General features: G+C 42.2%; 1 protein-coding gene and 1 non-coding gene across 2 annotated transcripts in view; both read right to left on the bottom strand.

The window, feature by feature from the left end:
* Window positions 1-2,702: 2,702 nt before the first annotated feature.
* KPNA4 (karyopherin subunit alpha 4) overlaps window positions 2,703-13,097 on the bottom strand; it is a 13,677-nt gene continuing 3,282 nt past the window's right edge. The window contains exons 7-16 of the mRNA XM_005419050.3: window positions 12,685-12,771; window positions 11,219-11,388; window positions 11,085-11,129; window positions 9,803-9,934; window positions 9,492-9,620; window positions 8,081-8,185; window positions 7,142-7,213; window positions 6,395-6,557; window positions 5,586-5,680; window positions 2,703-4,621 (exon numbers count right to left, since the gene is read on the bottom strand). Coding sequence (XP_005419107.1) covers window positions 4,523-4,621; window positions 5,586-5,680; window positions 6,395-6,557; window positions 7,142-7,213; window positions 8,081-8,185; window positions 9,492-9,620; window positions 9,803-9,934; window positions 11,085-11,129; window positions 11,219-11,388; window positions 12,685-12,771 — 1,097 coding nt within the window. The 3' untranslated portion in view covers window positions 2,703-4,522. The remainder of the gene's footprint in view (window positions 4,622-5,585; window positions 5,681-6,394; window positions 6,558-7,141; window positions 7,214-8,080; window positions 8,186-9,491; window positions 9,621-9,802; window positions 9,935-11,084; window positions 11,130-11,218; window positions 11,389-12,684; window positions 12,772-13,097) is intronic.
* LOC115947696 lies at window positions 8,918-9,177 on the bottom strand. Its single transcript, XR_004081550.1, has one exon.

Raw genomic sequence — 13,097 nt, 5'->3', positions numbered from 1 at the left:
GCAGGACGGACACGGAGTCGGAGCCGCGCGTTCATCCCCGCTCTGTGTCCGGCACCTCAACCCGCGGAAAAATTCACCCTGAAGGTGGAAAACGGGAGACACGGAACCGCAACTTGTGCCAGATGCTGAGCACGGAAATTTAAATTGTTTCGTCTTTTCTTTGAAGCTCGTTTACCTGCGTTGGCTGCCGAAGACACCTGAGAGGGTTTTAGGACACGGGGCAGGGCTGGGTGGGATTTTGGGAAGGAATTCCGCCCTGGGAGGGTGGGCAGGCCCGGAGAAGCACCCAATGAAGGCTCTTCTCATATTCACATTATTCTATATTGATTTACAGTTAATTGAAATTACTCTCAGCTGTTACAAAGTGCATTTGAAAGAGAAATGAAACTCAATGTTGTGATGTAAATAATAATAATGCACCATCATTCCAAACTTAATCATGTCTTAAAACTACTGTGTAGAGAATATTGTACAAATATCTGGGAACCAGCAAGAATTAAGTTTCTAATAATAAAAACCCTCAAGCTCTAATCACAAATTACCCAACACATCAGGAAAACCTTAAGGGGAAAACTACAGGAGCAGGAAATAAGGGAACTTTTGACAATAATTCTCAATACTGAGAGTAACAGCATCTGTTGGTTTTCATCTATTTGATGTACTTAAATTCAGAATTCAAGAAGAAGGAGCATTTCAAGTGCAAACTGCCACTCCAGGAATGAAATCAGTGATTAAACCCATGGTCTGTATTGCTGATAGGCAGTCTGACCCTCACCCACCTTTCCATCAAATTACAAAACTCCTGGAACACATTTACCAATAATTGGCATTTATAGTTGCCCAAAATTGGTCCTTTTCTAGTAAAAGCAGCTTGTAGTTCTTTACAGAAATTTGAAATTGAAAGTATTGACATTTTAATGACAATTTAAGGAAAAGTCTTCCTCAGCTTTGGGGCACACCAGACCAGCAGGGTAAATACAGGATTTATAATGGATTCACTGGCAAAAATGGGAATTATTTGATGGAAATGAAGGTTCCAGCCCCTTCCTGTGGATAGCACAGCAATATTAATTTCCCCAGGATTTCTGTGCCCCCCGTTTCACTGGAGCAGTAGCTACAACTTACCCCGAGGAGTTTGTAAACTTGACACGTTTGCAGCTACCAAGTTTCCTCTGACAATATTTGATCCAGATGCAGAATTCCTCTAATTGCTTCCAGCCCCAGGAGCAGCTCTCCTGCCAGAGCTGGGTGACACGCAGAGCTGAGGAAACATTTATAGTTAAAAGTGGCAAAAAGTCTCCGTTTTAATCTGCAGCCATCCTAAAGTTACAAAGTGACTCTGCCAGGGTTTCATTTGCCTTGAAATCCTTTTCATTTGTTCTTATCTGACTGTTCTGTGCAGAAATGAGGATTTTTACCAGCCTGCCCCACTCCCAAAGCAAAAATTCACAACTTACTGGGAAGGAAGATGGGATGAGCTCTGTCCAGGGAATGCTGAGAAGAACCAGGGATAATTCCACTTCCAGCAGAGAAAGGATCAGCTTCTCTCAAGAAACCCCTTTCCTCTCAGCTTATTCTTCTTCCCAGATCCTAAAATTCCAGGGTTGCTAATTGATTTTTTTCCCCTTAAAATAAAAATTCTTATTCTCCTTTATTCCTATTATTCCTTTATTTCCTTAAAATAAAAATTCCCACCTGGCACAGCTGATTTGTGGATTCATTTTTGTCCTTTTAATATTGTAAATCTTTTTCTATTTGCTATCCTAAAACCAGGTGAAAAGATAATTTTCTATTCCAACATACAGGATCTTTCTAATATATAGAACATATAAAAATGGATACAACACCCCAACTCAGTGATCATATTCCCAGAGGCAATTCCCAAATTAGTTCTTGTTTGTATCCCGAGATTCCCCAACAAATCCCCCTTTTCCCCACAAAGGAATCAACGGCATCACCTCAAAATGCAAATTTTGGGAAAAGAGGCATCGCCCAAAGCGGCTCCCGGAGCCCCGGTGGTGCCACCCTGTGGATATTCGGGAATATTTCCCATTCCCGGATTTTGGTGAAACAGGATCTGCTGTGAAGCAGGGGAAGAGAAATTTCCCTGTTAAAAACTCACTCCAAAACCCCAAATCCACCAAGAAAGGGAAAAAGCTGGAGCAGCAGCAGCTCAAGGAAATTTTCTGGATTTATGAGGAAGTGCCCAAAAAGGCATTTTTTGGCATTAAATATGGAGTTTTGGGGGTATTTTGTCTTTAGGAAAATAGAAGCTACCACAAATACCTGTTCTCTTCCTACCCCAACAAGCAAGGTCTGTAAACCAGCAATTTTCTATGGAACATCCCTCACAAAGGTGTTTGAGGGTGAAAACTATGATTTACTGGTTAGAATTTTCCTTAGAACGTTGCAACTTCCATAAAAAGCATTTCACTTCCCTCCTCCATGGATTCCCTATGTTTTCCTTACAAACAGCCCTGAGAATATACAGAGGTAATTAAGTAAAACTGAAATAAAATTGTTATTTTTTTTAAACATTTACAGCAAAATAACTCCATGCTTCCAACCTGCAACACGCAAACATTGAACAGGTAAAAAAAACCTCAACCCAGAGTCCTTAAAAATCACTTTCTTCAAATAATCTCTGTGTTTCATGCTGAAAAACGTGAATATTCTATAAAGAAACAGGCAGGGCAGCAGAGTTGCAAGTTTTAATGTTTATTTCCCCAAGACAGCCTAGCCTGCACTCTACTTGGATAAATTCACAAGCTAGTTTTCCGCTGCTTCTAGTTTTAAACTTTTAACCATGTTTCTGATGACAAGGAATGCTGCAAAAATACTCTAGTCCAACAAAGAGTTATGATCACAAAATAATCTTTATCCATTCTACAGTGTTTCAGAATTACCAGCTGATTTGAAAACACAAGGTAGATATAGATGCTAATGGTGGCTAACCTGGGATGTTTTATTATAGCAAACTGTTGTTCATGCAACACTTGTGCTCAAAGGGGAAGGCACAGCATTTCCTACAATGAGCCACCTTATCAAGAGTTCAGTTTGTACAAATTTGTAACATCACCTTGAATTTAGTGTGCACGACCTCAAAACTGAGGCATTCCTCCAATTATAAAAACACTTGCATCCTTTTTGTGCAAGTTTTAAAAATACAAAGTTTTTTTTTTTCTTTCTCTCTAAAGTGGCTCAAAATAGATTGTTCATGGCTGCCTACATCTAAGATAAAAAGAGTCTAAAACAATTGGATTAGGCATATTAAAGGTGTTCAAACCATGACTTGATTTGTACATCTATTCACACCTCTTTTTTTCGCTCTTTATTCAGCAGTACATATGCACCAAATTTCATTTTTAGACGTTTCCATATCATTTTCATAGAAAACAAAGTTTGAAAACAAGTAACATTGAAACACAGCACGGTATCCTACCACAACAGAAACATTTTGGTTACAGGACTCAACGAAATCTAAAAATGAACTATGCTGGAGATTACCACATGCAAAGGTCTTCGTGTTATCTTTGAAAATGAAAAGGATGAGGTTTTATTACCACATTTTTACTGCTTTCTACTATTATGGCAACTTGTGTACTGCAACACAGTCTAGTTTTGAAGGGAAATGGATGATTTTTTTTTTGTTTGTTTTTTTTCCATGCAAAAATCTACAAATTAGTTTTGATGATATGGAAAAGCTTTTCATAACATCAAACATTCATCTGGTGCAAATGCACAGGGAAGCCTTCCTGAAATTCTGACTTTACAAACAACTAAGAAGCCGTAACAGGAAAAAGGAAAGGGGGAAAAAAAAAAAAAAAAAAAAAAAAAAGAGGGGGAAAAAAATTAAAATAAAACAAAACAAAAAAAAAAAAAAAGAGGAAAACACAGGCTGCAGGAGTAAACCAGAGTCTGCTGCTAAACCGGTCTTGGTGTGTCCAGTGTAAGTCAACACTTGTGAACTCATTGGATGATTTTAGGTTTCTCAGCCCCTGGAGGCGACTCAGGCTCGCACGCTCACAGACACATCACAGGCACGCCTCTCTCGCTCGGCCCGCCCCCGCGGCCCGGGGCAGGGCTGCAGACACTCACGGACGCTGCCATTCAACTCACACGGGGCTGCAGAGCAAGGCCTGGGCTGCTCTCCCTGCGCTCTGGGCATCCCGACTCTGATGCTGACGAGGCTGATGATGAGAGTACTGCGGCCCCCCGCTGCTCGGGAGGTCGGTGTTCCTTCTCAGGCACTGGAGATCTGTGACCTGTAGCCCTTTTTCTTTGAACAATCTAAAGAAGCATTCAGTGTGAAGTTTGTCATTACATTTTGCCACTCATTCTCACTCGCACCCACTCGCCATCTTGACTTCATTTGGGCTTTTCTGTGATTCCAAATGAAATCTTCACATTTACTTTCCCGATTTAATGCAGCAGCGGATCCCATGAGCCAAGATTGATGGATCAAACCTTTTTTTTTTTTTTATTCAGTGCTGCATTGTACCTAAACTTCCAAAATACCACTCTAAAACTGGAACCCTTCTGCTGGTACATTGGCAGATGAATTGAAACCAAATGTTCCGCCTTGGATCGCTTCTGGAACAAGGCTTGGATCTTCATCAATCTGGAATGCAATGGGGACATTGTGAGCAGGGACACAACAGAACCTCCCCACGCAGGAGCTGGACAACCCCAAAAGCAGCTCTCTCCTCACCTCCCTGCATCCAGCCCTGCCATCCCTCCCCTGATTTAGTGAGAGCACCAAAATGAAGTGATTGAAACCCAAATGTTTAGCTTGTATTTGTCAGGGAGTGCTACATGGCACCCCAAACTCTCTTGCTGACACAATTTGCTCTCCTGGAAAACCTTTGAGCAGTATGAGGAACTGTCCCAGTCCTTAGGAGAAGACCTCTAAGCCAAGGAAGGACTAAGCCCAAACTGACACTGGATTAAATTCCAAGTCCAGCTGTAAATGCCAAAGTCGAGTTGCTAAACAAGATTTGGCTCTTACTGCTCACAGCAAAGTGAAACCCAGCACAAGAAAACCTTCCAAGTGCAAACAGGCCATGAATGCAGCTGAACCTGACCATTCTGCAGTGCTCAAGGCAGCAGGAAGCCCTCCCTGCATGGCCCAGACTGCCAGGGCTGCCCTTTCCCTCTGCAATGAACTTCCCGACTGGAAATGCACACAGATCAGCCCTGCCTTTGATTTCTGTTCCATGTCTGAAACGGGAACAACGCTCCTGATCAGCACATTCCACCCCTGGAATTACTCAAATATTCCAACTGCTCTGTTTCTCGAGCAGCAGCCTCAGCCCTGGAGTCAGCAGGGAGCTTATCAACTGGGAAATGTCAAGCTGAGAGTTCAGGGAACTATTCACAGCCTGGGATTCTAATCCCTAGAGATGAGCCTTAAATTAGGCATCAGATCTGCTTTAGATGCTTCATCAGCAGCGATGGCAGGAGGTGCTGGGGGTTCACACAAGGCTCCAGCTCTCCCCTGAGCCCAGCCCTGGGGCTGCTGCCTTCCCCTGCAGCAGATCTGTGAATGCAAACCACGAGCACACTGCAGGCAGCTGCACACTCACATCATCTGAGGAGAAGAACTGGTCAATGATCTCATAAGCCAGTTTGTAGATGTCTTCATTTTCATGGTTTTGTAGCTGTTCAATTTTCTCCAGGCCTGCAACCAACGCACAAGAGATCTCAGAACAGCAAATTCAGGCCAAACAACTTCCAACAAAGAAATTAAAAAATACATTGGGAATAGAGTTATGAATGATCTGGTTATGAATAAAATGCTGTTGAACCCACCTGGCCTATTTATATATATTTTATATATATAAACACACAAGATCAGTACATAGATTTGGTATTTTAAGGATTATTCTACTCCATGTTAGCAAATCCCACAGTTTTTCACCTGTGCCCAAGTTTAATATCACTGTTCTTTCATCCCTGAAAAGTTTCAGTCAGTTAAACCACAAAGAATATGGAGCAAGTCTCAAAACCATGAGGAAATTAAAGCTATTACATTTTTACAACCACTGTATGTAGAATTATTTTTCCAAGTTCACCTGGACATGACTTGAGCATGATTAAGGTAAGCACATCACCCCCACAAGGACTAATTTAGTTTCTGTTAATTAGACTAATTTGTCTAATAGGCAGACTGTGACGAAATTAGCACCTCATGAACTTTACTGCCATTATCCTGCTCTCCACATTTTATTTGATCATGAACTTAGGAAAAGCTGTGGATATTCACCTGACAGGCATGAAAAGGGTGCTCTAAAACAGGTTTGCTTACAATATCTGTGCCAACAATAAACCCAACACAAGCAGGATGCCAAAGCAGCAATCCCTGGAGAAGTTATTAAAGCCTTGCTCCTCCTACCTCCACACTCTTCTATAAGATTGGCTATGGTTTCTGCTTCCTCTTCAGCCATTTTTAATATATTACTTAGTCCATCCAGAACCACTTGCACAACTTGTGCATCTTTTACTGTCAGCAAATTGCAAAAGGGAGGAATTACGTTTTGTTGAATTAAGTAAGCCACCTGAGGGGGGAAAAGCCAAGAGTTACAGCAGGAACGTGGCAGCAGCACAGGCAAACACATCCCAGCAAGCCCAAATTGTCAAAGTCACCCACCCAGCCCAGAGCTCTCTGCAGTGGCCACCCCAGGAACCCCTTTTGGGAAACGTTTGGGTACTAAACTACAAATAGATGGGAGATTTACAGCACCCCAGGAGCAAACACTGTGAATTTGTCAGCGCAGATAAGGAGTTTCAACCTCAGCTCTGAAGAGTGGCAGCAGCCCCCCACCCCTGCCACAAATCTCTTACTCTGGGCTTACAGGGACTTGTGTATCCCCTACTCATGGGTTACTGTCCTTTTAATGATCACATCCTTATGGTGGGGGGAAAAACATAAAAAAGAAATGTGGAATGCTTGAGAATCCCATCAGAGCCTAACTGAAATCATCAGGGATGCTCCTGACCTCAGGTCACCCCAAAACAAGGGGAGGTCACACTCAAATCCCATGGGGAGAAGGGAAAGTGCTGAACAGAGAAGGAACAGAGACAGCCACAACCCCAGCACCTCCCAAGACAGAAAATGAAGATTCCCCAAAGCTGGACTCACCTGGTCTTTTCTCCCACTGATTGTTAGGTTGCTTATTGCCCAAGCAGCTTCTTTCTGAGTCCCAAAATCCCCCTGGAAGCACAACCAGAGACAGAACAGTCATCCCAGGGGTTGTGTCAGGCAGGATTCCCACAGATCTGCATTTGTTACAGTCCCCAGTGCAAGGTGTCACTGTAGCAGGTCAGTGTGAGGTAACAAATAAATCCTGTCCTGTTTGAGTCTCTCTGTTCATCCCTCCCTACACCCAACCCAGGGTGTGCAACTGGTTGGGAAGGGAAAGGGGGAAAGGGGGAAATAAATCACCAGAGCCCACAAAATCCCAGAGATCCCCTGTCAATCAGAGCCTGCCCTTCAGCCCTGCCCGAGGATTCTGCTGGCTGGGAGTGGAACTCATTTCAGTTATCAGCGCAGGAAAAGAGATTAGAGATGTTCTGGAGAAGAGAAAAATCAGGCAGTGGAGGAAGAAAAGGTTCTTGCAGGGAGGGAGAGCAGGTATTTGCTTGTCAGGCACAGGTAGAAGCAAAGGGAATGGAGTGGGTGGGAAGGTTGTTTACAGCAAGGCAAAGAGCTGCAGCCCTGCACTGTGCCAGCCCTTATCAGCAGCTGCCACATCTGCAGGGACAGCTGAGCCCATGGCAGCTCTGATAAAGCCCTGCACACTGCAGCTGCTGCAGCACCTCAGGGCTGGGATGACACAGAAAAGTCTCCAATCTTTTCTCACAGATCAATAAATTGGCAATGAACAGAGCTATTTGTGACCAGCTCTGGGTTATTTGTCTTTTCCCTTAAATAATTCCCACATGCTTTTGCTGTTCCTTCCTTCTGCCACAGCAGATCCTTGGGAGAACAGAGTGGTTTGGGAAATCACTTTTTAAAAGACACCAAGAGCTGGAAAGGACAGCAGGATTTGAAGCCCAGCACCAATGCCTGGGATCTGACCTTATCTAGAAGATGGATTATCATTGGAACAAGGTTTGCATCTATTACTGCCTGAACTTGCTGCTGGTTTCCTGCAGTGATGTTAGATAGGAACCACACTGCTTCCTGCAAAATAAAACATCAGGAATTAACTCACAGAAGGATTCTACATCATTTGTGTCCACTGCAACTGGCCAACCTCGAACACAAGCAAGCATTCCCTCAGTTTGATTGTGCAGAGCTGAATTCTTGCTGAGACACACCAAAGGGACAATCTCACCTCAGGAGGCTCCATGAGACTGCTCAGCCTTTCACTGTTACCAGCTTCAACCAAATACTTCAAATTAAAAGGAGAAATTATTTGGAAACAGAAAAATGAGCATTTCTGATTGCTTCCAGCCCTGCCAATTAGCAGGTTTCAGGATTGCTGACAGAATCCCGTATTCCAGACACGACAGTTCTTTACTTCCTTCCTAATGGCTCTTCTGAGCTTCAGGAAAACACAGCACTGTGAATTCAACACTTGATTTTTAACAATACTCTGAAGTTTATGACTCTTTATGCTCATTCTGCCCACAAACCCAGGACTCTCCTGCCAGGCAAAGCAAGACCAGATCTCTGCCCCAGCAGCCCCTCCCTCTCCTCCCTTTCAGAGTGGGAATCCAAACTTTAATAACAGGTAACAGTTTTAAATACAATTTTAAGTATATTCAGAGTATCAACCTTTTAATCTATCGACAACTGATAGATTTCTCCCCTCCTAGAAATCCTCCACCATTCAATTCCCTTCTCAGCCTCCCCAAACTTTTTAGCTGAGAATTTCAAAGGAAGCTTCAGCAGTGTTCATCCCTGACTCTCTGAGATCAGAGCACAGGATCTGGTGACCCTGGAGACACTTGGGCTGCCTGGGGCTCTCCTGGTGGGCTTTTTTGGGGCTTTAATCACCGGCAGTGTTGCAGAGGGGCCCCGAGGTGCCCAACACGCCTCAGATGCACTCCTGGCTCAGCACTGCCATCAGTGCCCCCAGGGGAGCCCCCACACACCTCACACAGCCCCCACCCCCCTGCTCACACACACCCCATCCAACACACCCAACTGTCTCTGTGTCATCACTTCTCAGAGGCAGGGTAACCCATTCAGGTGACATTTCACATATTGAGAACTCCTACACAAGTACACAGCCACACTGATAATAGAAAGCTTTGATTTCCTACAAACATTGACATTCCTGTCCTTCCCTGTGGATATTAATTCAATTCCTTCCCTATGGATATTCATTTCCAGAAAAAATAAAATCAGTATTTGCTGAAGTTTGCCACAAACTGGTGGAAGGAGTCGATGACTCCCATCTTTATGACACCACACAACGTGGAACCCCAGCTCAGCCAAGCCTAAAAGTTCTCCATCAGGTAAATTCCCTGGTGTTGCTCACCTTATTAATTTTTTCTTTGGGATGTGTCAGAAGTGCTGGGAAATGTGAGAGAGCTTCACAGTTGAGAACCACCTGTGTCTGCTCATCGGTGCCAGTGACGATGTTCCCCACAGCCCTCAGTGCAGCCGTCTGAAAACAGAACCAACACATTTCCTCTCAAAACAACCTTCTCAGCAAATAGAAATATATTATGCAAATGCTGCAGCACACAGGAAAAAAATATTTATAACATTCAATGTGAGTTATAAAAAGGAAGGATTTTCTGCAGTAGCACATTTTGGGGTCACCTGCTCTGTGTGACCCAAACTCACCTGGACTTTGACTTCCTGGTGGCTGAGGAGAGGAACCAGGTGAGGGACAATCCCAGAGTCTATCACCATCTGGATCTGCTCGTTGCCAGCATCCGTGAGATAGGAGAGTGCCCAGACTGTATCTACCAATATCTGACAGGAGAGAACAACAGCTCTGGCAGCAGCACACACACTGATCCCAGCCATGGACACACTGACAATGAATCTGAATTAATATCACACACACTGATCCCAGCCACGGACACACTGACAATCAATCTGAATTAATATCACACACACTGATCCCAATCATGGACACACTGACAATGAATCTGAATTAACATCACACACACTGATCCCAGCCATGGACACACTGACAATGAATCTGAATTAATATCACACACACTGATCCCAGCCATGGACACTCATGGATCCACTGACAATGAATCTGAATTAATATCACACACACTGATCCCAATCATGGACATTTATGGATCCACTGACAATTAATTGGAATTAATAGCTGTGAGCATTCACATGCAGAAAAGCCAGTTTAAGTAGCAGGAAATGTGAATATTTCAACTGACAGCTGGCAAAAATATTGAGTGAGTGTTGTTTCAGCTGACAGCTCTTGACTGGCTCACCAATACAGGAATTTCCAAAATTCTAATAAAATTAATTTCACTTCCTTAGAGACAAGAAATTAAATCACATAATTACTACAAGAATTGTAAAGTCAATACAGATATATTTTTTGCAGAGCACTGTTGCCATTAACTCAGCTACAAATTCTTTTGGAAGCAAAGAATCTTAAATTCTGATTTATCTTCAGACAAAAAACTGACTCATTCCATAACTTCAATGAAGTTTTGCTCATTTACTTCACTTTTAAATAACAATTTCATATTAAACACCTCAGAAGTCACAGCTACCCTGACATTTGACATGTGCAGCAGACACTGATTTTTCTTTCATTCACACTGATTTTCATTACAAATTGAAGTGCTAAGCAAAAAATTCCTGTATTTCTCTGTGAATGAACACTCACAGAAATAAAAATAGCAAGCAGTTTCAGTCATAAATGCAGGGAAAGTACATGCAAATAAACACTTGCAAAGACAGAAATACTAGGGAAAAACATCACTATTTAAAAATAACATCAGTATTTTAAAAGAAGCAGTTAATAGATATCCACAGCAGCTTGTCCTAATCAAAGGGAACATCATAGATTTCCATTTTATTTTACATTTCAGCTCAAAAACCACAGCAGAAGCTGCACGTGGCTCTAAGAGGGGTCACTCACATTTACATCCGTGTGGTGAATTAAAACACAGAGCGCTGGCAGGATCTGAGGGGGGAAACAAACACCTGAGGGTTATTTTGGAGGCAGGCAAAGCCCAGCTGGAGCCCAGCCCTGCAGAGCCCTCCCTGCATCACCTCCTGGATGGTCTCCATGGGTGGAGGGGGGTCCTTGTGGCGGCACAGGTTCACCATCACCCAGGTGACGTTCCTGAGGAAGGTGATGGGGATGGAGGGGCTGATGAAGGACAGCAGGGGCTTCACTACTCCAAGGCTAATGACATAATCTCTACACTGGGGTCCATCACCTGTGGGACACAAGCAGCGGGGTTGGAACAGAAAACATCCCAGCATTTACAGATTTTATCAGAAAACATCCCAGCATTTACAGATTTTATCAGAAAATATCCCATTCCTTACAGATTTTAACAGTAAACATCAATCCCATTGTTTACAGATTCCTATTCTGTTAAAATTTAGAGAGTTTACTAGAAAACATCTCAGCATTTACAGATTTTACCAGAAAATATCACATTCCTTACAGATTTTAACAAATATCTATCCCATTGCTTACAGATTTCTATTCTGTTAAAATTTAGAGATTTTACCAGAAAATATCACATTCCTTACAGATTTTAACAAATATCTATCCCATTGCTTACAGATTTCTATTCTGTTAAAATTTAGAGATTTTACCAGAAAATATCACAGCATTTAGAGATTTTACCAGAAAACATCCCATTCCTTACAGATTTTAACAGTAAACATCTATCCCATTGTTTACAGATTCCTATTCTGTTAAAATTTAGAGAGTTTACTAGAAAACATCTCAGCATTTACAGATTTTACCAGAAAATATCACATTCCTTACAGATTTTAACAAATATCTATCCCATTGCTTACAGATTTCTATTCTGTTAAAATTTAGAGATTTTACCAGAAAACATCCCAGCATTTAGAGATTTTACCAGAAAACATCCCATTCCTTACAGATTTTAACAGTAAACATCTATCCCATTGTTTACAGATTCCTATTCTGTTAAAATTTAGAGATTTTACCAAAAAACATCCCAGCATTTACAGATTTTAACAGTAAACATCCATCCCACTGTTTACAGATTCCTATTCTGTTAAAATTTAGAGATTTTACCAAAAACATCCCAGCATTTAGAGATTTTAACAGAAAACATCCTATCATCTACAAATTTAAACAGAAAACATCCTTCCCATCATTTAGAGATTTTACCAGAAAGCTTCCCATAATTTACAGATTTTACCAGAAAACATCCCAGCATTTAGAGATTTATGGTGGTGGGTAAAGGAAAGGGGTGGCAGACAACACCAGACCACCAAGAACTGTCAGAGCCCAAAATATTCCTGAAGATTCCTTGAAAAAATTTCCAAACAATAATAAAACAGCCCCAGAGGGTGGTGGTGGCAGGAGTAACAACAATAAAATAAAACACCCTGTTGTTAAGTTTCCAACACTCCCTTTTTACTCCTTCTCGGGAAAAAAGTATCCAGAAGATTGTACAAATGTGAATAATAATAATAATAATAAAAAAACAACCCCAGAGGGTGGTGCTGGCAGGAGGAAGACCCACCTATGATATTTCCTAAAGCCCACACTGCTTGCTCACAAACATTTTGATGAGGTGAATGCAGCAGTCTCAGGAAAAGCGGCACAGCATCTGGAAGGTACAAAATGAACCCAGGGAAATGGTTAAAAATGCATCTCTAAAGAGCAAAAACTCTCACATGAGACTTTATTTCCCTGCTAAGAACTGGTCAGAGCTTCACTAATTTCCCAGGTGATACTAAAATAAAACACTGCAATGATTCTTCCTTTGCTGCATATCCTCACAGAGCCTGCACTTGAGAATATTAAACCCCTGACATTTCATTTGTTTGCAAGTCTCAAGTTTACTGAAGCTTGTCAGGATCCAAATTTAGCTCCATTTATTGAATTCAGAAATTCCCTGCTAAGTTATGCAGCAGCCCTGTGTGCAAAGGAACA

This window comes from Geospiza fortis, unplaced genomic scaffold, assembly GCF_000277835.1.
Source record: "Geospiza fortis unplaced genomic scaffold, GeoFor_1.0 scaffold172, whole genome shotgun sequence".
In the NCBI taxonomy this organism is placed as follows: domain Eukaryota; kingdom Metazoa; phylum Chordata; class Aves; order Passeriformes; family Thraupidae; genus Geospiza; species Geospiza fortis.
The sequence above is the reverse complement of the archived record's forward strand: the minus strand, read 5'-3'. Positions and strand labels throughout refer to the sequence as shown.